Raw genomic sequence first — 24,580 nt, 5'->3', positions numbered from 1 at the left:
CTTGGGTAAAAATATTTTTTTTTCAAAAAGGAAAAATGATGTAGCTCAAGTAGATTAAACACAATTTCCGAATCGGATAAAAAAAAAAACCTAAAAAAATCAGTTCAAATCCACTCGAGTTAGCATGACAAATCTATAACTTTAGTAATCAGAGACAAGTCAACCCAAATTATTTTGTCAAATCTATAATCTAGGTAATGAAATTAGAGTGATTCAGTAGAAAAGAAAACAAAAAAAAAATCACAAAGCCCATCTTAAAAAGAACATAACAACCTAAGCTAACTTTTCTAACCCGTGAATCAGGTTATTAAATTGAAAATACCCTATCTGAAAAAACCAAGAAACTTAATTCTTAATCAATCAAATGTTAAAGGATAAAATTAGAATAACTTGATAAAAAAAAAATAAAGAAAATCACAAAGCCTATCTTAAAAAGAATATATCAACCTGAGTTAACTTTTTCAACTCATGAATCGTGTTATTATATCGAAAGCATTCTTATCTAAAAAAATTATGAAATTTAATTTTTAATTAATCAAATATTGAATGGTAAAATTGAAAAAAAAAATTCAATTATACAAGAGGATTCAAGAAAAAATAGCAATTAAAAAAAATAAAAATTTAAATTGAAACACAAAATAAATTTCTTGTAGCAATTAGAAGAATGAAGACTATAATTGAAAATAAAAGAAAATAGGAGGACAAATTTTAATTTTTTCAAGGGATGAAATTAAATTAAATTAAAACAAACAAAAAACAATTAAAATAATAAGAACTATAATTGACATATAAAAACAATAGGAGGACACCCTTTATTATGGTTGGGGCAATGCAAATATTGAGAGTAGGAGAGAAAAAAGAAGGGGAGGAAGGAAAAAAAATTGTCGCCGCCCAACCACCATGAATCATCATATACACACCATCCCATTGGAAGAGGCACCACTCGATGATGAGAGAGATATAACAATCGGCTTTTTTTGGCCGTTGGAAGAGGCTGCATTCGCTGCTTGAACGCGGCAGCCCTCCCTCACAGATTGACATGTATTTTTCAAGCGCCGACTCTCTTTTAAAATTATCAAAAAATTCCTTAGCAAAAAATGAGTCATCCTCAAATTAAAAAACTTAAAATTATATCCCATCTTGGTCTATTCACATATTCTTTTAGTAGATATCACACATTTATTCACTCCTATTTAAATTAAAAAAAAATATAAATCACAATTTAACTATTTAAAATGTCTTTTTCATTGGATTCTCCTTTTTTTTCCCCTCTTTCTAGCGCTTCCCTGTAAGATTAAAATTTTATAAATTCTAATCTATAAATTACAGTAAAAGGTATATCTTCGTTGCAAACCTTGGCAATTTAGTTCCACATATTCGATAATATTTTATTTATTTAATTTATATATATATATATATATATATATATATTTTACTTTAACTTATTTTTCATATTAGGTGTCATGCGCGTGGTAATTATATGAGTTTGAATGTTATCTTTTATTTTATAATAATATATTTAATTACAATAAATTAGTTTAAAGTTTAGTAACTTAGTGTCCTGCATCATATACCATACATGAAATAAAAACACTTAAACTAACAAAACTATCGCCACCCCCACCAATTAACTAACACAATTTTTTTACCATGATAAACTAACATCCATCACAACTAAAAAAGGAAAAATTATTAATTACTATTTTAAAAAAAAAAGCTAATTCATTTTTTTTAAAATAAGATAAAGAGAATAAATGAATATTAAAATTAAATAGTTAATATAAATAGGTAAAAAACAAAACAAAACAAGACTAGTCACTAATAAGTCAAGTCCATGTGCTTTGCTTTGATAGAAAATTCAAGCGTGTTTGGGCTTGGATGTCTAGGCCCGTGCCTGGATTTTATATATATTTTTTTAAAAAAAATAGAACACATGTTATTTATCCTTTTATTTTTTTTAATCTAAACAGAAGACAAGTTGTTTATAGTGGTAGACAACTTGTCACCAACTAATCTACTTTTCAAACATCTTTATCAATTGGAAAATTCAGGTCCAAGGTTTTGAATTTTAAAAACTTAAATTTCAGTTTTTTCTTTTAATTAAACCTTTGGATAAAAATAACTTTTCATGGGGTTAGTTTGGCTACGTGGGTTTCTAATACCTTATGTTTTGATTATTATTTTTTTTTCATTTGCATATTTAAATTATAACTCATTAAATTAGTAAAAAAAATACAATTGAAAAGAAATTAAGCTTGAAAATGAAAAAACAAATTAGGGCAATGCTTATTTAAATAGTTCTTGCATCCATAGTTTTTAAATCTAGCCCATCTGATGGGATCGACCCGGGAACTCGGCTGATCTGAGGCTGGAATTGAGCCGGGTTTTAAAAAGATAGAAGTAGTAAAAAACCCGATTGACTGGGTTGCAATCCGTTGACAATTTTTTTATATATATCAAAACGACGTCGTTTTGATTTACTAAAAAAAAAGGAGTTAATCCGGTCAAAACCTATGACCCAGGCCTTGAATTAATCACCAAACCGAGTTTAAAAACAGTGCCTGCACCCCAAATCCTTAGTAATTTAAAATCCAACCAAATTACATCAAGTACATTAAAAATAATTAAATTAACAAATTTCAGATGATTAGAGACAAAGATTTACATGTATTTGTAGACAGAAACGATGAGAAAAGTCAAAGGTCGTTGTGGTTGGCATCGAGAACCACCATAAAAGAGGCCGATGTGGATCTAGGTCTAGTCGATAAAGGTGGCGATCATCAGAGTGGGCACTTAGCCTGTGGATGGAAATAGCTACTTTCAGTTGTGTATATGGTTGAGGGGGGGACAGAGAGCTGATTTGGGAGCAAAAAACACTACGGGACTTAAATCTCAATTATTTACGGATGAAATTCCATTCTATCGGTATTATTAATTTTTTTTAACCAATGAAGATTTATGTTGATATACAATTAAAAAAAAAAAAAGCAATTTCATTAGTATTTTAAGTTTATACCGATAAAATGAATCTTTCTTTTTTGCTATAAAATTATTCCATCCATAAATTCTATCAATAAATAAACATTTTCTGACTGTGTGTGACTTCAATAATTACAACACCACTCAATTAATTGTGAGATATAATTTATCATGATTTAAAAAACACATTCCCTAATGAATAATGTCACATTACTTTGTAAAAAATCTATAGAAAGTTACAGGTATCTTTAGCCTTAACGATGATAAAAAAAAAAAAAAATAATCTCTAAAAAAACGATGGTTAAAAAAGTATGCCCAGATACTTTTTTCTTTTCTTTAATTAAAATCCCAGGATCAACACAATCTGATGCAAACATACCGATATCATCAAATAAAAAAAAAAAAATAGAAATATGGCACTGAAGCTTAGGTGGGACTAGACATCACCATGAAGACCCGGTCTAGTCCTTGCTTGGTGGGTTTACCCACCGAAGATCACTCACCAAAAGAATAATATAAAGATTCTCGCGTTCTCGTGGGTAATCGAGCGATCTGTTCGATTCTTTGGAGCCCTCGACCGATTTGTGGACGAGCTCAAAATCATTTCTCGAAAAATAGAAGAAAGAAAGTGATTTTAAAATGATCTCGCTCGACAGCGCCAGCTACATCGAATAGCTGGAAGTTGGGAACATTGGAAAATGCTCGACGACAGCTACATCAAATATTCGAATACATCGACAAATTGTCCCGAGTGAAGTGAACCGACAATTACGTTGAGTTGCCCAAGTCTTTTTGGCTGTTGAGATTATTCTATCACGACGAAGAAAATGAGTGCATTGGAAGTCAAAGGGACGATAGATTCAAGATTTTTGTCATTAGTTTTCATTTAATTGCTAACGAAAAGTCCAATGGTTTTTCTTTTTTCTCCCTTTCATAATTCTTTCACGGTAATTTCTCCGTCGTTGATACAGACATCATTAGACTTTTCCCATTAAATTATTTGTTAACAAAAACAGACGCAGTCGTCATATTAATTTATGCTTAAACGATGTGGTCTCTTTTAAAAAATAGTATTATGTTTTAATCAAGAGTTACTATTCAAATTCAAAATAATTATTAAAAAATAAAATAATAATAAAAATTCATGTTAAAATTCTTCCATATAACCTTGAATTTTCAATTTTCATATATTTTTAGCAAATTTGAGTTCTTATTTCAAACATGTCGTTCTCTTTATTTGAATGAATTACCAGGGCTACGATATATGATTGGAAAGCTTTCGATGTTTAGTTTTCAACCCAAATTTAATCGTAGCAAATTCCACCGATAGCTGCAAATATGTCTTAAATAGTACACGAATGTCTAGTTTGATATATCTGACAAGATTTATCTACTAATTTTAACCATCTGAAATATTATGTTCTCGAACCATTTAACTTGAAAATTTACCACAATATATTTTCATATATCTAATATATCCCTACAAAATTTTAGCTCTATCCAATGTACGGTTTGAAAGATATATTCAATCTCGCAAAACTGGTCAGCAGATATTTTAAAGTCGAATTTAGACCTAACTTGGTTCATATCACAAATTTAATAAACTTGTAAAATTGGACTGAGTTTACCGATGTTACCAATTTTATCGATTTTGCATGAGTTAAGTCTAATTTTAATGGTTTTCAAGTTTTTAGTCCAATTTTGCATTTTAGATACATGTTTAATCATAAAATTATATGATTTTAGAAGTTAACTCGTGATTTTAACAACAAATATGATAATAGTACACTTCTATTTCTCTTGGAGGTATAATCAATTTTTGATATTTTTGTTGGGATCACAGTCTCATTCTTGAGAGGAGAGATAATAGAGTTTTTCTGGTAAATATCTCCTGGGTAATCGTCGAATATATAAACTTTTCAAATTATATGGTTTGAACTAGCACTCCATTTTTTTTTTTTATAAAAAGCTTTCTAAAATCTCGAAGCTTCAATTGTATTTGTGAAGTTGACATATGCATAGCCCGAGTTTTTTTTACCTTATTTATGCATAGACTTTCTTATATAAAGAAGGATTGTTGACACATTAATGGAGGAAGTGTGCCAACAACAATAAGAAAGTCTGAAATACATCTTGCTCTAATAGTGCATTAGACTTGTTACAGTGAAATATCTCTGAGTCATCAAAATAAAAAAGAGCATGAGCCTATAGATGTTGGGTCCGAGCTCAATGCTTGACTGAATTGAATCTGAGGTTGCTGGGTTATTACCTTATATTTGGTTATTAATTTTTTTGGAAGATAAAATACTGGTAAAGTAAAAGAAAAACACTAATGCGTTTGAAACCACACGGTAAATTCATCCTAGCATTCAACGTATTTTTCAAGTTAATGGAAGTCAATTTCGGGTGTGTATAAATTAATGGGTGCTAGTGCTTCAAATATAGGAGGCCAGGAGGTGTATGTTTTTGAAACAAGTACACTGGAAACCTCGGCCAACTCAAAGAAAGAGTCTGGTACATATCTTAGACTTGCTGTTCCTGATTAATTGGCTTATGTATTATTGGTTTTTTCTTTTCTTTTTATGTTAAACGTTAAAAGATATATATTTAGCTGTGGTTTTATTTGAATTAACTGCCAATATTCAACGTACATCATCTCTCTCAGCTTTGCAAACGGAGAACTAAAGTGACAATGAAAAGGAGACGTGAGATTAATAGCATGAGAAGGATTTCAGCTGAAATGGTTGAGATCAGCAAAGGACAGAACCAGATAAGGGAGAGACAGAAAGAAGTAGGAAAAAAATGTAAAGAAATAAGAAAGGAGACAGAGAAACTAAAAAGAGAAACTGATGTAATCTCCAAGCAGAGTGCTGCAAATCAACTCAGGCTTGATCTCATGTTTCAAATCGTGAAAGCAAGAGCGGACAATGACTCTGCAAAAGATGCTCATCTTACCCAAACCTTGCGGTTTGTTGCTCCAAACTCTTCACTACTGTTTTTCCAGTTTATGTAATCATAAGACATTATGGCATAAATGAGTTTTTTAAAAATAATTATTTATAGGTTAGAGAATTATTTTATAATAATTTAGATTTAAATTTAAAGTAGATTAACAAAAAAACAAACTCAAGACTCAGGCATCAAACCGAACCTAGTTGAGCTCATAATATTTTGCTAAAACTCATTTATGTCTCTTCTACCTCTGGCAATCTTATTTATTTTCTATGTATTGTGTGATTACTAACTACATTTTCTATGTCTTTAATCTCTTACATTTGCAGTGAGCTGATGGTCAAAACGAGAATTGGAGTGAAAGCAAGCTTTTGATCTATGGGAAGGGATCAAGCACGAACAAAGTATAATTGAAGTCTTAATTTGTTGTGGAGTTAGAAAGTAAATAATATTTGTTCTGCAACTTGGAATTGCAATATTGCCTTCGAAAAAATTCCAAGGAATCGTCTTTTGCACTAGGTATCTCATCAAAAGCATCGAGCGTCTTGTTTGTTAACTTTTTTTTTTTGGAAAATGCCCTCCAAGGACCGGGAATTCGCTCAAGTTTGTAATCAACTATGTATTTCAACCTTTTTTTTTTAAATGAAGTATCTCGATTCCTAATTATTTGCGATTAATCAGTCAAGTCTTAATTGATGTTTGTTAAAGATAACATGGCACGAACTTTAACATGAAACTTCCAAAATCACGGCTAATGTAAGCACTGATGAACTTATTAGAGTTGTATATTAAAAATTAATTAAAAAAATACCTAAATGACATCTTTACGATGTCGTAAGACACATATTCAGATTGCTATAATATAATCCAGTAGCCACACACTATTTTTCAGAATAGAGTTTGAAAAAGTCTTGGTATCTCCTTCATGATAGGACGGCACAAGCACCAAACTTACCTCTAATTTGGAATTAATATTTTTTTTTTCTCTCCTTCTCGAATTACATGTCAGACCCTTCAAAATTTCATACCAACCCTTTTAATTTATTTATTTATTACGTTTGGTGTTTTTTTTTAAATACTATTTTTTTTTATTTTGGATAATATATAAAATTACAAAAACATAATTCAATTTCAACCCCTTTTATTTTTTTTATTCTTTCAGATTTGATCCTCATATTTTTTAATTACTATTTGTTTTGTTTAGGATTTGTTTTTACAATTTCATCCTCCTTGATTTTGTGTTTTCTTCCATCAAATTTCATTTCCAGTTTTTTATTGATATACATTTCTTACTCTGACACGTTTTTTAAAATTGATATTTTTTTTTCATGATTTCATGCATCAAAATTAAATTGATTGAGAATTAAATTTTTTAATTGAATCTAGATCAAAGATTTTACAATTTGCTAGCTTTTAGATATTAGACTAAGTTTAAGATGTTTGCTTATGCTTGTTTTTTTTTTTTTAAACTGATGTTTTTTTTATCCTTTTTTTTGTTATTTTTTTTACGATTTTCCTTCAATGGGGCTAATTCTTGGATTCATGACTAGAGTCATCAATTTCAAAGTTAGCAGGGTTGACTTTTTGTTTTTCAAATTGATTTATTTTAATTTTATCATTTAACATTTGATATATTGAAAATTGCTTTTTGTTCTTCTTTTTTTCCCCTTTCCTGTCCTTTTTATCGGGCTATCTCAATTATGTGCTCGTGATAATGGGAGGTTACCCTGACTTGACTCAGATTTTTTTTCATTGCTTTTTTTAATTAAATTTCTTTTTTTTTTTTCTTTCTTTCAACAATGAGTTTTTCAATAATTTAAATTTATGATTTTGTTTAGTTTGCTTTCAATTATAGCTACCATAGTGTAACAACTAGGTCTGAGATTTTTCATCTTGGACTCGGATTGAGTTCTTTCGACTTTTTTTAATTATATTTTTTCTTTTTAATTTTCATCCCTTAACGTTTTATTTTATATAAATTGAGCTTCAACTTTTATCGAGTTCTTTTGAATTTTTTTTAATTATATATTTTTTTTCTTAATTTTCATTCTTCAACATTTTATTTGTATAAATTGAGCTTCAACTTTTTTTTTTGCTTTCAATGAAGTTATTACATTCTCATTTGATTTATTTGGAATTGGATTTTCAATTTTTTTCTTGTTTTTTTTTCTTATGAGATTATCCCAATCTTATATCTATGATCGTAAATTTTGCGAGTTAACCTGGTTTAAATCATTTTTTTTTTCTTTTTAATTAATTTTTTAGTTTTGCCTTTTAATATTAGGTTGTTTAATAATCTGAAAGGGTTTAAGTTCAGGTTCTTGTTACCTTTTTCTCATTAATTGTTTTTAGCAATGTATTTATTTGTCATTTTTTTTTCATATTATTTAAATTATCTTTTGAACAATAACTCGAGTCTTAATTATTTTTTTCTTAGCATTATTTTCTTACAGAAAAAAAAAACTTGTGCACACTAAATCATATAAGAAATTGAATTCTCTCCTTAGTTAAATTTTATTGAATGCAAACAAAGACAAGTTTTATACTTTTAGAGAAAATTACTAAGTGCCCGTTTGGTAGCGTGGCTGCGGGTGAACCTAAATACCGTTTGGTTAACAAAAGAAAACTGTTTTTTGATGGTGGGACCTATCAAATTCTCCACATGTTTTGGAGAAGGAGCAAAATGCTGCTTCTCGTAGGTAGAAAAGCAGAATAGTGGAGCCATGCTCCACTGTTGCAACAGTGCGAGTGAATTAATTCACTCGCACTGTTATAGTTTTAGTTTTTTTTTTTTTTTTTTTGAAAAACATTGCAAGAAGTTTAGTTTTTTTTCTTAAAAAATTATTGCAATTAATTGATTTTACTCGCATTGTTCACGTGAACATGAACAATATTATTTTTAAAAAAATTAGTTTAAGGTGAATTAAATTTACTCGTATTGTAATCTCAATTTTATTCCTGATAATATTTTACTTAATTTTATTGCACGCTCAAATAATTATTTTTTCTGTAGTTCTTGTCGAATGAATTTTGTACATAATAAAATTGTAAAGTTTTTTTTAAAAAATGTGTTTTACTTGAAAAACTAGTATTTAATAATATTTAATAACACTACATAAAAAAGAAATTCAATTTTTATTTTTATTTTAATTGTGTTTTATTCAAAAACTTAAAAGGAGATCGCTTAATGACGTAATAAAAAATTCAGTTTTTGTTGTTGCGCGTTTAAGAAACCATGAAAAATATAGCCCTTGTTGGATAGATTTTGTATGTAATAACATTGCACATAGTTTAATGGAAGAATAAAAAATATTTGATATCAATATTATTTATTTCATGATATAATAACAATGGTTAAATCTAAAATATTTAAATTAAAAATCATTAATATATATATTAATTATTTTATAACCTCAATTTGAAAATCATTTTTTTTACCAAACACATTAAACTCAAAATTTCAACCACAGTTTTAACCAAACATATATTTTTTTCAAAAACCTCAACTAAAAGTACTTTTATAAAACAACTTTTTTCAACAACAACCTCAATACCAAACAGACCCAAACATCTTGTAGCTTGAGCTTGAGCCGGCGACCCTTTTGCATATCAACTTTTTTAAAATTACACTTGGTATCTTTACTCAACACTGTCATTATGTAGTTTAAGCACATGAACACTTTACATACAAACTTTCAAAAATATCATTGTATATTAATAATCCACCATTATGCATTGAATTGCACATCTCTCTCTCTCTCTCTCTCTCTCTCTCCCTCCTCCCTCCCTCCTTCGCCATTTACCCTTGAACCCTAGCCATCATTGTTCTCCTTAAACTCTTCATTCTCGCTTCCCACCACTGTTTTCTCTCAATCTTCCATTTTTTTTCTAATAACTGTATATGGGATGTGGCTTTTAAGCAAGGCGCCCTCCCTTTCATTTTTATAAGACAATCATCAGGCACAAAAAGTCATAACAGTGTACAAAACGACATTTTTTTAATTTTTTAATTAATGATTCATTATTATCATATAAAATATGGGTAATAGTTAGTATGTAAAGTATTTACATGTTCAAACTACAAAATGTTTCTACTTGTTATTGTCACATCAGTTATGGATAAACTAGATTAATTTTTAATTTTACATATAAATGTTTATGATATCAAATGTAGTAAAACTACAAAAAAAAAAATCATTTACCATAAATAACTTCTATCGAAAAGAAAAATTACGCCAAAGAAAAAAAAAACTTTATAATCTAAAAACTTTAAATGAAATTTGATATTATAAACTATTCTAAACTTTTTTTTATTTTTTTTCAAAATTAACCACTTGTTTTATTATCATTGTTAGAATTGTAAAACAATATTATATATTTGCGATGCATATGGTAAAAAAAAAAAAAAACTATTGCTATAAAGATTTGCGTTAAACAATTTGCATGTATGATATATATCTAAACAAACTTCTAGATGTATAAATTATAAAAATGATGAATTTGTTTTTCCAAAAATAGTGGGCCATGGAATATTGTTGTTAAATAATAAGTACGTTAATTTGGAAGTTAGTAGATCAAATATTATGAAGATTAATTACACACATTATTAGCATTTTTATTTCAAATTTTAAAACTACAAGTACAGTACATGCACGATTTTTTTTTTTTTTCTCCCGCGTTGACTATTTTTCTCCCAGTACAGCTGCCGTCTCTTGTTTCGCCTCCTTCCATTTATCTCCCTCTAGAAGCTCAATTATTAGAGTGAGAAGGGACATCGCCAGATATCGAGGGATCGCATCAGATTAGTTTAAAGTAGTCGTGCAGCACCGTGAGGTTTTCGCGTGATCACTCGCCGTACCATCCTCTCTCTATAAATAACGTTTTGACCTGCATATAGCATACACTCACTCAATGGATCCTCGTGGTATGGCACCATACTCCAGCCCTGGGGGCGCCACTGTAAATAGTAAGTATACATCATCGCTTATTGCTTATCCTCTGGTGTAAATTTTATCATTGGTGTATGCGCATGTTTTTCCTTTCTTTTCTTTTTGTGTTTTGGCATGTGTGTTTTGTTAGTCCTAGATCGATGTAATAAGCTAGGTTCCTCTGGCAAAATCAATGTGAGCAAATCATCTCAAATTTTGACGGTTGGTTCTCGAAAAAGTGGCCGGTTTTCTGTCAGTACTGATGAATTTTGATAAAAGAGGTTCGGGACATATCCATGAGTAATGAATCTATGAACTCATGAATTGTCCTACCTCTCTTTAACCCCATGTTATTTCAATCTCTCTTTAATTATACTTGTTAGCACAAGGTGAAAGTCATATTCCTGGAAGATCACAAGAACAGAAAGGAAAGAGGAGAAAAAATGATTTTGGGAAGCATGGCAAGGCTTTTAAGGTAAAGAACACACTACTCTTTCTCTCTTACCTGAAGCTGAAATGAAACCCCGGAGAAAATTAAAAAGCAACTGTGGTTTTGTTTTTTGTTCTTGTTCTCTTGTCTTGCAGAAAAGGAAACAAGGGGTGAAGCAAGTCTTGAACAGTCTTGGTAAACAAATTCCACGGTTGACCAAGAAAATAGAAAACCAAGAAAATTCCGTGGATAAATTATTGCATCAAATGACGGTGCATCTCTTTTTCTCGTAGTTAGATTGTTAAAATATTTTTTATCTACTGATGATTTTGAAATAAGAATTTATCATTTACGCGTCTAAAACCTAATAATCAATCACTAATTGGCGTTTGGTTTTCTGTGTGATATTCTATATTATTTATGATCTTGCAGCTTGGATCTGAAGTATTTGAGCAGCTTAAGGAGGAATCTGCAATCCTATGTCCAGATTCCAATAATTTGGATGTCTTGATTTTGGAAACTAAAAAACTTTCTGACATCATCTTGCCATTGAAAGATCGCAGCAAGATGCTCGACAAACGAATTCAACTTTTGTGTGAGATGATGGTGCTGAAATGATAATCTTCATGTTATCTTTGGACATTTTTATATGCTTTTGTAGAAATTTGTGCAGTTAGATTCTAAAACTGCAGAGCTTATGTACGTCATTTTCATGGTTTAATGAAGAGATGTTCTGTGAATTTCACTGTTGCTCTATATATTTATCCATCTCCCAACAATTCAGGAATTAAGTATGTACATTTTTTCATGCTTCATGAAGAGTACTTTGATAAAGGTCGAATCTTGTGGCAGGTTCTCTGAGGGTTATCCTGTAATCCTATTTGGATTCTTGTTTTTATAGTAAGGTAAGCTCCTACTTGTATATAGAAACTAAAAAACAGAAAGAAAGACAAAAACAATATGTTAGGGCAATTAAGAGTGATGGACGCACTGTTAATCTCAATTGTTCATGTGGTCATGAAGTATAAAAATAAAAAGCATGAAACAAACGAAATTGAGATCTGTGAAGAAATGCTTGAAATAATCTTAAGGAAAAGATTTTTAAAGAAGACAAGTAATGTCTTTGGTTTCTAGTTGGTGGCATGTGACAACCAGGCGTCTGAGATAATGGCGTGATTTGGATCTATTAAAAAGGACCTGCAGCCGCAATTTTTAGAGATAAAGCTTTAGGTTAACATATTTTTTTGGAGTTTTCTTTTTAGAAATGTTGGAACACGAACCCTAGAATGCCTGTGCATGTAAATATTTTTTTTGGATTTTTTTTTCATTAATTATTTTCTAATAAAAAAACCCACATTTATACGTCTAGTTATTTTTTTTTTTCATATTTTAAAATAAAAGACATGCAAAACTTGGATTAAACACAACTAAGCCCTAAGAAAACCCAAACTTTGAGTTTCCATCCATGTTTGTTTTTTTCTAAAAAAAATAAACACACATTTGGCCATTATTTCTTTTTTCATATCTTGTGGTTAAAATATACAACATCCAGATTAAACCCAACTAAAATCTGAAAACAACATTGTTATTTTCCATTCATGCATTTGTCTTCCCACAGAAACCCTATTTTTTTTTTTGGGTAATCAATGACATAGAATATCTAGATTAACCCAACTATAACCTAAAAAAATATTTTTTAGTTTCCATTCCTGCATTTATCTTTTTAAGATAGAATAAAAAAACACATATAAAGAACCATTTTGCGTAAAAATCCTAAAGAAAGAAAAAGAAGAAAGAGGGGTTGTGAGTCTTGTGACTTACCTCAAAGATGATTCTAAGGGAAAGTGTTGTAGTGGCGTTAGTGGCAGCAACAATGGTAAGGGATTTCATGCGGTTTTCTCTCTCTAGATTAGGGTTTATTTTTTCTTTTCCTTTTTTGCTTCATCTTTAAAATGTAAAGGCCTCATTTTGGCGCAAAAAAAATCAGTTTTGAAGCCAAGTCCCTCACATTTTCCCTGTATTCAATTTAGTCCTTAATTTTCCAATTATTTCAATTTCAATTGATTTTTCCTTTAATCTCAATCTTTTCTTCATTTTTGCCCTTAATTGAATTAATAGGATCCCTTAATTTCAACATCCGTTTCATTTGGTTCTTGATCTTTTTATTATTGCATTTTTGGCCATTTTTCCCTTAATATGATTTTTTATGTTCCTTTGCACATGTGATTGAATTAAAAGGATCCTTTAATTTCAACACCTTATCTATTTTGATCTTTGATCTTTTAATTCTTTTATTTTTGATCAAATTAACTCTAAATTTAAATCTTTCTCTTCCATTAAGCGCTTGTGTTGTTACCTAATTTTTGACGCCATACACATGCGATAACTTGATTGAATTAATAAGCTCTTCAAAATTTTCCACAACTTTCATTATGGTCCTTGGCCATCCAATCCGTGCAATTATGACCAATTTCAGCCCATTTTCCCCATTTTCTCTTCAATTACACCCTTAATTGCATGCACACATTATTTTTTGACCAAGTGTAATTTAAATTTTTACTTGATTATGATCCAAACTGTATTTTATTCTTCAAACCTTTTTCTTCAAAGATTTTTCTTTGGAAATGATTTTTTTTAAAACTATTTTTTTCTTTGAAAATGATTTAAAAAAAAATTATTTTGAAGACATTTTTCATAAAGTTTTGAAGGGGGTAAAAATTGATTATGAGAAACTTCATGGTTTTGAGTTAGAATTATTGTTGGTCAAATCAATTTTTTTTGTTTTAATAAAACTAGGGAACTTTTAAAATCTTTTTCCCTAAAACCACCAAGGGATTTATTGGCATAAAAAAAAAACTAAGAGGCATCAATGAAAACATTTGCCTTGTGAGGGGTTTCGTTAAAGATTCACACAATGAAACCAATTTTTTTGTCCACTTGATTTATTTTTTATTTTTGTCCCTGATTTTTTTTAAAAATTTATTCCTTTATCATTGTGTTTATTTGAAATTAATTTTGGTGATTTGTTTTTTATGCTTGCATATAGAGATCTTGCGGTGTTGAGAAAATATACTATTGTTCATTTAATTCCTAGTTTGGAAAAATAATATTCAGTTTCATTGATTTAAAAGAATTAGAGTTTAGGGATTGAATTTGAAGCTTAAACAGATATTTAGTTGCTTTTTTTTTCTTCTAAAATCAAGGATTGATTTGCACAAGTAGGGGAAGAGTTCATGTTCTTCTTCTTTTTAGTCACTTAACTATTTTTTTATTTAATCCTTTCACATTGTTTTTATTTGGAATTTAACTTTATAATTTATTTTGGTTGTCTAAATATGAGGATCTTGCAATATTGAGAAAAGAATTACAATTCTCGATTAATGCTCAGTTTGGCAAAAAAAATTATTGATGTGAAATAATTAAGGTTTAAGGAATCAAAATTGAAACTAAAACAAATATGGTGGCCTCAAGTCAACAATCAGGCCAACTTTATTGATGTGTACATTACGTGGGCCAACATGTGGAGGACTAGTGCTTGCGGTTTTGTCTAGTAGTAAAACACTAGCTTACCTCTTGGTGGTGTTGGAAGCAGCTCAAAGAGCTTTTGAGAGAGGTGGCGTGTGTCAGTGAAGAAGCAACGATAGGGCTTTAATGATATGTTTTCTTCTTCTTCCTCTTTCCTCTCTTCTCTCTTTAAGATTCGTGTTAGCCTAACCAAAATTAAAAGGTGTCTTGTTATTTTTTTAATTTTTATGTCAAAGTTAATCATCATTATTTTGATTATTATTTTTTGCTTTGGATCCTTTTTTAAAATTGATGTGTTTTTTTTTTTCAATTTCAACCTTCGATATTGGGTTACTAAGGAATTGAGCTTTGTGAATTTTTTTACCGGATGATTTCAGTTTCATGACCTGAGTTTTGAGTTTAAAAGGTTAGCCTAAATTGATATAATATTTTTTAGATCCTTTTTTACACTGATTTTTTTTTCAATTTCATCATTTAACACTGAGTTTGCTGAAAATTAGACTTTGTTTTTTTTTTTTTTATTTATTTTTTTATATAGAATTATCCTGATCTTATAATCTAGATCGCAGGTTTGGTGGGTTAGGACAAATTGACTTGGGTCTATTTTTTAGATCACTTTTGTAAGATTGAATATTTTTTTGATTTTAACCGTTAATATTGTTTGGTTTGAGAATTGAGCTTAATAATTTTATTTGTTTTTCCTTCTATTAAGTTATCATGTCTACATGATCTGGGCCACGAAGCTCGGTAGACTTATCCAGGTGTGTCGGGTTTTTTGGTCCTTTTGGTTTATTTTTATTTTTTTAGCTTTGCCCTTTTATATTTGGATTTGGCTATCTTATTTTTTTTTATTTGTTTTTTATAGGATTAACTCAGTTTCATGACTTGATTTACGAGTTTGACATATTAACTCGAGTATCTTTTTCTTGTTTTTTTTTTATTTTATTTTTTAACATCGAGTTATTAAAGAATTGGGTTTCATATTTTTTTTTTCTTCTAGCAATTGTTTTTAATTAAGTGTAATTTGGTTTTTATTAGAAAATAACTCAAGTCAATTAATAATTACTGAGTTAATTCAAATTAATTATTTTTATTAAAAAAATAATATTTTTTAAATTTCTTGAAATTAATTTAATGAAACTTGAATAGATTATTCAAATTAAAATCCACCCAACCAAGTTCATTGAAATTGAATTTGTTTGAGCTAATGTCAGGTTTAAAAACTGAGGCCACCCGTCGCGAGTAGCGGTATCGTCACAGACGGTGTGCGACAGAGGGTCTCACGTTAACAGAGAGAGGTACCAAAATCCAAATACATTATAAATGCCCTTTTATTATAAGGTGCGCCATAAAGAAAAAAAAACTTTTCCTCTAGAGGGAAACCAAGAGAAAGAGGCAGCGAGAAAATGCCAGTGGCTAGACCAGAGTCATCTGATTCAAGGACAAGGATCATCGCTCACGTTGACTTGGATTGCTTCTACGTCCAAGGTTTTCTATTCGTTTATCTATTAAAATAGACTTTCTCTCTCTCTCTCTCTCTCTCACTCACTCACTTTCTGCATATGTATTCATTGAATTATGTGATGTTTGTACCTACCTGTGATTTGCCATTGTTAATTTTTTTTTTAATGTTTTGGAAACTGGGTCATGCTTAGAATTTCCGAAATGAACCCTTGCAATGCACAATTGGATTTTGCTTTTACTCTGTATAGGGTATCATGTTGCTAAATGGAGATGTTTTTTTTTTTTTTTGGAAATGCATCCCCTTTTTGTTTAATTTTTTCTCTTTTTTTAAAAAAATGTAGTGGAGCAGCGTAAGCAGCCCGAGTTGCGGGGCTTACCTACAGCTGTGGTGCAGTACAATGAGTGGAAAGGTGGGGCTTTGATTGCAGTTAGTTACGAGGCTCGTAAACTTGGAGTCAGTCGGTAATTATAATCTTCCGGCTTTACTGTTTTCGTTGTTGACTAGTCATTTCGAGGATGACTGCATAAGAATCTGATATAATGGATTGATTTTAGTCACATGAGAGGTAACGATGCAAAAGAAGTTTGCCCACAAATTCACCTGGTTCAAGTACCTGTAGCTAGAGGTAAAGCTGACCTGAACACTTACCGCAATGCAGGTTCTGAGGTAATGTGGGATTTTGCATTCTTATTTGTGCGAAGATTGAAGATTATAACATGCATTTATGATGTGCTATTGTTGGATTTTTATTGAATCCTGCAGGTGGTGTCTATTCTGGCAAGAAAGGGTCGATGTGAGAGGGCTTCAATTGATGAAGTTTATCTTGACCTTACTGATTCAGCGGAGGCTATGCTGAGAGAAACTCCTCCAGAGAGCTTGGAATCAATAAATGAGGAAGCTCGCAAATCACATATTTTGGGGCTTAAAAGTGAGGTATGAGTCAATCCTTTAGTATCTTTTTCCATTATGTTATGGTAGGTAATTTACATGTAAGTTTGAAAGTTGATTTATGAGGCAAGTACCAATTCTTACTGTTTGGGAAAAAAACAGTTTTTGGAAATTTGAAGATGGCATACTGCGTCTTCTGTTAGCTTTATCTTCTTCAATGGGTCTTCTGTTAGCTTTATCTTCTTCAAAAAGCTTAAAATTGTCGTTCTCCGATGCCCTTTTAACATCAATTCTGCACTCTAGCGTACAATGTTTTGTACTTCTGAATGACTGAATCTCTGTGTTTGCTTGAATGGGCCACCACCCTCTATTTGATATATAAAAATCTCAATATTTTAAGTCTGGAAAAGAATATTTAACTTAGAACTCTGTTTTGGCTTACTATTCTTGTATTTTTAAGTCTCTCTCTCTCTGTCATCTTCTCATTTTCAATGATTAACTGTTATGCTGGATTTGAGATTGAGATCAGGATGCAAATGAAGCCCAAGAAAATGTGAGCAAGTGGTTACGTAGGAGTGATGCCAATCACCAAGACAAGTTACTAGCTTGTGGGGCCCTCATCGTGGCAGAACTTAGGATGGAAGTCTTAAAGGAAACCCAATTTACATGTTCTGCTGGCATTGCTCATAACAAGGTTGAAAAATGCTGATTTTATAATGTTATTTTTGTTTTCTTGTATATTGAATGTGATCTTGCATTCATTCATTATATTTATGAATGAGTGGAATGTGATGTCTATGGTTTTTATATAAATTTTTGTAGATGCTAGCCAAACTTGTAAGTGGCATGAATAAACCTGCGCAACAAACTGTTGTTCCCTCCTCATCTGTAAAAGGATTGCTCGAATCATTGCCAATAAAGAAAATGTAAGGCTTTTTTGTTCCATTTATTTTCAAATTATGACAGGCTTCCTATTTGTGTTCTATTATTCTTCTTGAACTTTTTAGATTAAATATAATAATTTTTTTGCTATAGGAAACAGCTTGGAGGGAAGCTGGGGACTTCATTACAGACTGACCTGGGTGTGAACACTGTTGGAGACCTCCTGCAGTTTTCAGAGGAAAAGCTACAGGAAGGTTTTGGCATAAATACAGGGTAAATATAGATTAAAATACAAGGAATACGGAAGCTTTAATTTCTTAGATTGAATAACTATTCTGTTGAAAAGCTTTCTATGGTATTTGCACACAAATTTGAAAATGGTTAAAATCCTGCAATGATTGTTGCTTCCAGAAGGCTTAAAATGTGTTTCTATTCCCAAATCTATACTGTATCATTTTTTAGCTTCAAACATGTAATTTTCAAAAATTGTTGTCCTCCCAGTGTTCTAAACCTGTTTGTTTTTGTTGGCCATCCATGTCTTATATGGTTTGTTATTCTTGATGTTGGATCAATCTTGTGGAAATATCCTTAAGCTTTATATATAACAGCTTGTTCCCTTTAATATTTTTTTCAAACAATTGCAAGACACTGCTGCTAATTCTTTTTTTTTTTTTTTTTTTTCACATGAACACCAGTACATGGTTGTGGAACATTGCGAGAGGAATCAATGGGGAAGAAGTTCAGGGCCGCCTTCTCCCTAAGAGCCATGGTGCTGGGAAGTCATTTCCTGGTCCTCGTGCTTTGAAGACAATTGCTTCCGTATGAGTTTATTCTTATCCAAATGAAACAATTTTGTGCATGATGCTGCATGTTGTTGATCATCTCTGTGAGCTCATTGGCCCAGTGTCTCACATATATTTCATGAAGATTTCTCTGTTCTATGAAGAGAAGACTGGATAACAGGAAAAGTTGTTTGCCACTTATGTGTCTCTAATGAGACATACTTTTTCAACAAAGTGCACAAAATTTCTGGTGCTATGAAATCATAATTGTGTCAAACAATAACACTTATTTAGAAAGGAAGCTTATTCTCTTCATTTGATTTTTTAAATACTGACTCTTTGGGATCTGCATAATCTAATTCTAATTGATAGTTGTTTGTTTTTATTCCAGTTAAGTATTTTTCAACGCACTAAGCTTAACAAAGAAGGTAATCCAATTAAATATCTATCATTTCCTTGCTTGAATATCTCAGGTTCAACACTGGCTGAATCAACTTTGTGATGAGCTTAATGAACGTATTTGCTGTGATTTGGACCAAAACAAGCGAATTGCACACACTTTTACTGTTTATGCTAGCGCATACAAGGTGCTTATTTCCTTTCTGATCTGTTTGCCAACTATCTTGTCTATTATGTGCAAAAGTTACCATGTTTTTTTCCTTAAATGTGATTACCTGCAGTCTGGCGACTCGGAATCATATAAAAAGTTCCCTTCAAAATCTTGTCCATTGAGATATGGGACTGCCAAGATTCAAGAGGATGCATTTAATCTATTTCAAGCTGGATTACGTGAATATACAGGTTCACACGGAGTCAAAACACTAGGTCATCATCACAACGGATGGGGAATAACTTCTCTTTCTGTTTCAGCAAGTAAAATTGTTGCTATACCATCTGTAAGTTTGATGTTTATTTGTCTCTAAGCTTGATCTCATGTGTTTTCTGTACATCTAAAAGCGATTTTTGGTTTTTCTTTTTAAAAATCCATTCAAGGAATTTATCCTCTTAAAATCAAATCATGCAAAGAGGCTTCCTATGCTAGGAAAAGAATCTTTTCTGGAGTTTTCATACAATGGTTCCATGTTCTGTTTCTCCTTTCATTTTTATCTGTGCAATGTAATATGTATCCTTTGTGCATATACTATAATTTGCTGCTAGATGATTATTAATCAGAGAGTGAGTTAGAGACTTTGTTTAAGAAAAAAAGAGAATATTTGAAGCATCTGTTTAGATAAGAAAATTGAGATCTTTGAAATTCTGTAGGATCCAGTCAGTTTTCTTTATTTGGATGACTCTGCAAACAGTTTAATTTAATCAAGCAACATTATGGTTGAGACTCATAGAACTATCTAGTGGAAAAGGCATGGCAAAAATAAAGTCTGTGCTGCAGTGGACATGGTGGTGGTGGAAGGGATGGCTGTAGCAGGGGGTGATTTATCAGTTAATGGGGTTGGCTGGTTGCGCAATGATTAGTAAAACCGATGTGTAAAGTTATCGTTGGTGCCGCATTGATAGTGGTAACTGTCGTTGTTGTTGGTGGTGTAATGTTGCAATATGGTGGTAGAAAATACTGAAGACGTTAATGACTGTATAATATAATAAATTCAGCATTACTGGAGGAAAGTGCTTCATAATTATAGCTTGGCAACTTTTAAATGAACTTTTAAGTCTCATTCTTACAAGGAATTTAAGGGTGAGAGTTGGTTACACTTCTCTTAAATTCATTAGTTAATCTAATAGAGAATTTTTTGTTGGGAATTCCCAACCTCATCCTTGCTTCTCTGTTGTTCCTTCAACTATGTCATCCAAAAGCAACCTTAAGTAAATGGATTAACTCATTAATACTCTTCATCTTTTAGGGAACAGGTTCGATCACAAAATACTTTCATGGACAGTATACGTCACCCTCTTCAAAAGAAACACAGGATAGCTTTGTCAAAGAAGCCATGCCATTATCACCGTCAGGTGATTTCAGCTTGACACATTTCAGTTGTGCCTCTTTTATATTCTTTCATTTTCTAATATTTCCCAAACAACTCAGGCAGTGAAAGCTATTCGGAGCTAGAACCAACTGATCAGCTGCAAACTGAGAATAATGTACCGTGTTTGGGTCTACAAGAACAGAAAAGAATTCCATGGAAAGATCAGGTTTTAGTGAAATTTATTTCTTTATGTAAAGAAAATAACTTTTAGAATTGCAATTGTAGATTTCTTAAACACAAGAATACTAATTTGATTTAGATATTTTTTTAGCAAATACTCTATTGTAAACTTTTGGTCTTTCTTGATTGTGATGAAGTGGAAATGATTAGCGCAGGAACCAATTTTGTACCGTTCATTTCCATGAAAGCTTTTTAATCCAATTTTGGTGTCTTCTATTTAATATTGATATGAACTTCATACTTATTGTGGCTCTTTAAATAGAAATTTATTATTTCCCTTTTATTTTAATGCTTTAGGCTTGGAATAAAAAGCATGTATTTACACATTTAATTTTGTAAATCTCTTTTCTTTGGCCTTAAATTTAACTATAGCTAGTGCAAAGTGAAGCCTTTCTGTTTTTATGTTCTATTTTCCAATGTTACTTTCCAAAATACAACCCTTTGTTGTCTGGAATTGAACATCATGAAATACGGTTCCAACACCAATTCTATCCTTGAGAGAAGCTCCAGAGCCATCTACTATTTGACCAATTTAATTGAGATTGAAATGAGATAGCAAAGAAATAGATAAGTTTTTGTATTGCTTATGTTGTTATTCTCTATGTTTATTTTTTGGCAGCATGATATTATTCACATACAATGCACTTACTATATGCACTTGAGAGCTTATAATTGGGCTAGGATGTTAATTCCTTGCATGCTCATTTTTGTAATTTGTTTCCCATGTATTATCCGAGTGTCTTCAATTACCATGATTCATACTGTGCTTCAATTATAAATGATTCATCTCTTTGCAGGATTCATCTTGTTCTTCAACAGTGCAGACAAAGGATGGTAGTGGCAAGGGAGCCTCACCATCAATACCTTCAGGTGTTGTATTCAAGTATTGCTCTTCCTAGTATACTAATGCTTTTGAATTTCCTTTTCCCGTTGTGATCAATCTGGTGTTTGTCTAGGAAGTGGATGTTGCTCACTTGTAAACCAAATCGACTCTCAGGGAGCCTCCAGGGTTGATTCTACCATGCCTACTTTGGAACGACATAAAAGGAAAATAAAACCTTCTGATAAGGTACATGTTTTCACTTTTCCTATCTCCTCACTGATTATTACCTATGAAAACATACAAAAAATTCAATGTAGTGATTATTGCTTTTTCATTGTTCCTCAAAACCACCACTAGCTTTTGCTGGTTGAAACTTTTTGTTTGTGGACAAAATGATCATTATCAATTTATTACAACAACAAAGCCTCAATCCCCAACTAGTCGGCATTGATTATATGATCATTTGCACCATTCAGCTCAATCGTAAACCAAATCTGCCTCAATATTGAAAGGTTTCAGATTCTTTGATGGCACTTCCATCCATGTTATCTTAGGTCTTTCACTTCCCCGTTTTCCATTACTATCAATTTATTCCCACAAAAAATTGATTGGATGTTATGGAAGCATGCGGATGTCAAATTTTTGTCTTTAATAAACTATATATATATTTTTAAATGAACAAGCCTTTAATTTCAGGCCTTTGTTTGGTGCAGTGTTAAAAGTTAGCAGCTTACAACTAGAAAGTTGTGTTCTACTTTTAACCTTATGCCTAAATGCTGAAGGGTAGGGTAGATAATCCCCTTTTAGTTAGCCAGGATGTAAAGTCCAAATTGTAAATTAAGTTTGTGATGGACAGTTTCTTTTAGTGTTATCCTTTACTTCCATGATTGGTTTTGTTTAAAAACTTCTTTGTTTCTGAATTTAAAACAGAATAAATAATTATAGACAAAGTGGAATTAAGTCACAAAAAAGAAAGAAAGAAAGAAAAGATTAATTTTGATCTTCTTAATAGGGTGCTAAATAACAATCTTGTGGAGAAAAGAAAGTTTGGTGCTGCTAATAATAATCTCATCTGACGCCATCTCATTCAGCTGTGAATTATTGTTACATTTGATTTGTTTTTTAGAGTTGAATGGATGACTTGGTGGGATAAGAATATGTTATTATAGCCTTGCTGCTCAAGTGTATACTGTAAGAATTGGCAGTTGGATCTGGGCCATATGATTCACTCCATAGTTAAACTTGCACAAGACTAGCCTGTGCTTGCAAAATAGGTGCATATGCATTTTCTCCGGGTTTTTTTTTTTTTTTTGCCTATCATATTTCCCAGTCAGGGTTTCCCCCCTTTAGCTTGCCTTTTTATTGTTTTGGAGCAGGGAACAATTTTGAAATTCTTGAAGAGCTACAATCTCTCGTGCTCCACACCGATGCAGGAGAATGTTGAAATGGTTAAAGGTACTAAAACGTGATCTTGGTGTCCTACTTTTACTTTCCATATTAAGGCACTCTTATCGATAGTTCCATTTTCTAGGCTCTCAATCTCCAAGTTGCAGCAGCTTGGAAGTGAATCAAGCTGAGCTGCCAAGACGGAGTCTTGCAGAATGTAGTACGAATGATGGCAGCTATAATTTGGATCAAAATGCACAAAGGGCATGGAATTACAAGATCGACGAGATTGATCACTCTATTGTTGATGAGTTGCCATCAGAAATCCAAGATGAAATTCGGGTCTGGCTCCAGGCTCGTCAGCAACCTGGTATAGTTAAACGTCCTAGTATAATTAAACGAGGTTCTATTGCCCATTATTTCTCCCCAGACAGAAATACATAGCACAGCCTCAGGCGGCATCGTCCTGTATATAGGTGTTATGTATGATTTACGCATTATATTATAATTAAAAACAAAAAAAGCATCATTAACCCTGATTCAAAGCATGTGTAATGGCAATCACATTGATTTGAGATTAATTGCAAGATAGCCTTTAGTTAGAGCTGACGCTTAAGTTTCTGGACGTAAATTATCCCGATTCAGATCAAGTGATTTTTGTATTTGCCCACTTGCTTGGAAGACTTGTGGATTATGTAGCTTGTATGTATTTACATAGAAAAGAAATAAAATCTCTTTTTGTTGTTAATTATAGGTGGCGTTTGGTATGAAATTAAAAGGTGAGAATGAATTAGTACACGAGTAATTATTGTAATAATAATCTTTGAGAGTAAACATTGGTTTTTAAAGATATTTGTTGTGTTAATAAATTGGAAGGTAAATTGTTAGTGAAAATAGGAGAAAAATAGTTAAAATATTAGTTATGATTGTAGAAAATAATAAAAAGTTATTTTAGTGTATATTCGAGCTAAAAGAAATAATAGAGAGAATAGAAATAAATTAAAATAATTTAAGGGTTAAATTTTTGCCATTTTAAGGGTAAAGTTCAGACTCCTTTTAACCATTTTTAGTCGCAAAACATTCTTAAATTTTACAAGAGCAAAATTTAAGATTTTTTACATTCATACGAACTTTTTTCTTCATTTATTATATTTTTTTATTTAAAAATTATTAATTTTATTATCGGATTAATTTATAAACCCAACTGAAATTGACTGTTTTATAAATATCAAGACTTCTACCACCAATCATATATTTCCTAAACTATAAAAAAGATAATATAAATATGAATACATGATTAATCATTATCTAAGCACAGAATAACCTTATTTTTCAGCATTTCATATTTTGGAACATCAAGAAGAAGAAATTGTAAAAA

At 31.1% G+C, this 24,580-nt stretch overlaps 2 protein-coding genes and 1 long non-coding RNA gene across 5 annotated transcripts; all 3 read left to right on the top strand.

Moving 5' to 3' along the window:
- The first annotated feature begins 5,429 nt into the window (after positions 1-5,429).
- On the top strand, positions 5,430-6,557 carry LOC118054612 (uncharacterized). Its single transcript, XR_012169337.1, has 3 exons — positions 5,430-5,493; positions 5,645-5,946; positions 6,261-6,557. It is a non-coding gene; the product is annotated as an uncharacterized lncRNA (long non-coding RNA).
- A 4,064-nt stretch (positions 6,558-10,621) lies between these two features.
- Positions 10,622-12,029, top strand: LOC118054619 (uncharacterized). Of its 2 annotated transcripts, none has more exons than XM_035066256.2 (4): positions 10,622-11,140; positions 11,243-11,334; positions 11,445-11,561; positions 11,722-12,029. In XM_035066256.2, the coding sequence occupies exons 1-4, from the start codon at positions 11,122-11,124 to the stop codon at positions 11,905-11,907; spliced, it is 414 nt and encodes a 137-aa protein (XP_034922147.1). In that variant the 5' UTR covers positions 10,622-11,121; the 3' UTR covers positions 11,908-12,029. The 2 variants fall into 2 exon arrangements, with proteins under 2 accessions (XP_034922147.1, XP_034922146.1); XM_035066255.2 differs by having other exon boundaries at positions 10,624-10,897.
- A 4,113-nt stretch (positions 12,030-16,142) lies between these two features.
- LOC118054616 (DNA polymerase eta) lies at positions 16,143-23,953 on the top strand. 2 transcript variants are annotated; one of them, XM_035066249.2, is made up of 16 exons: positions 16,143-16,302; positions 16,620-16,740; positions 16,834-16,945; positions 17,042-17,212; positions 17,697-17,861; positions 17,990-18,093; positions 18,203-18,322; positions 18,745-18,868; positions 19,305-19,418; positions 19,512-19,727; positions 20,691-20,796; positions 20,873-20,979; positions 21,791-21,863; positions 21,950-22,062; positions 23,193-23,271; positions 23,348-23,953. In XM_035066249.2, exons 1-16 carry the CDS (start codon positions 16,221-16,223, stop codon positions 23,644-23,646), a joined length of 2,106 nt encoding a protein of 701 aa, XP_034922140.1. In that variant the 5' UTR covers positions 16,143-16,220; the 3' UTR covers positions 23,647-23,953. The 2 variants fall into 2 exon arrangements, 1 of the variants encoding a protein (XP_034922140.1); XR_004688538.2 differs by lacking the exon at positions 23,348-23,953 and having other exon boundaries at positions 21,791-21,876; positions 23,193-23,272.
- The last annotated feature ends 627 nt before the right edge of the window (positions 23,954-24,580 follow it).

Source organism: Populus alba, chromosome 3 (genome assembly GCF_005239225.2).
Source record: "Populus alba chromosome 3, ASM523922v2, whole genome shotgun sequence".
Classification (NCBI taxonomy): Eukaryota; Viridiplantae; Streptophyta; class Magnoliopsida; order Malpighiales; family Salicaceae; genus Populus; species Populus alba.
This window is presented reverse-complemented; position numbering and strand designations above follow the sequence as displayed.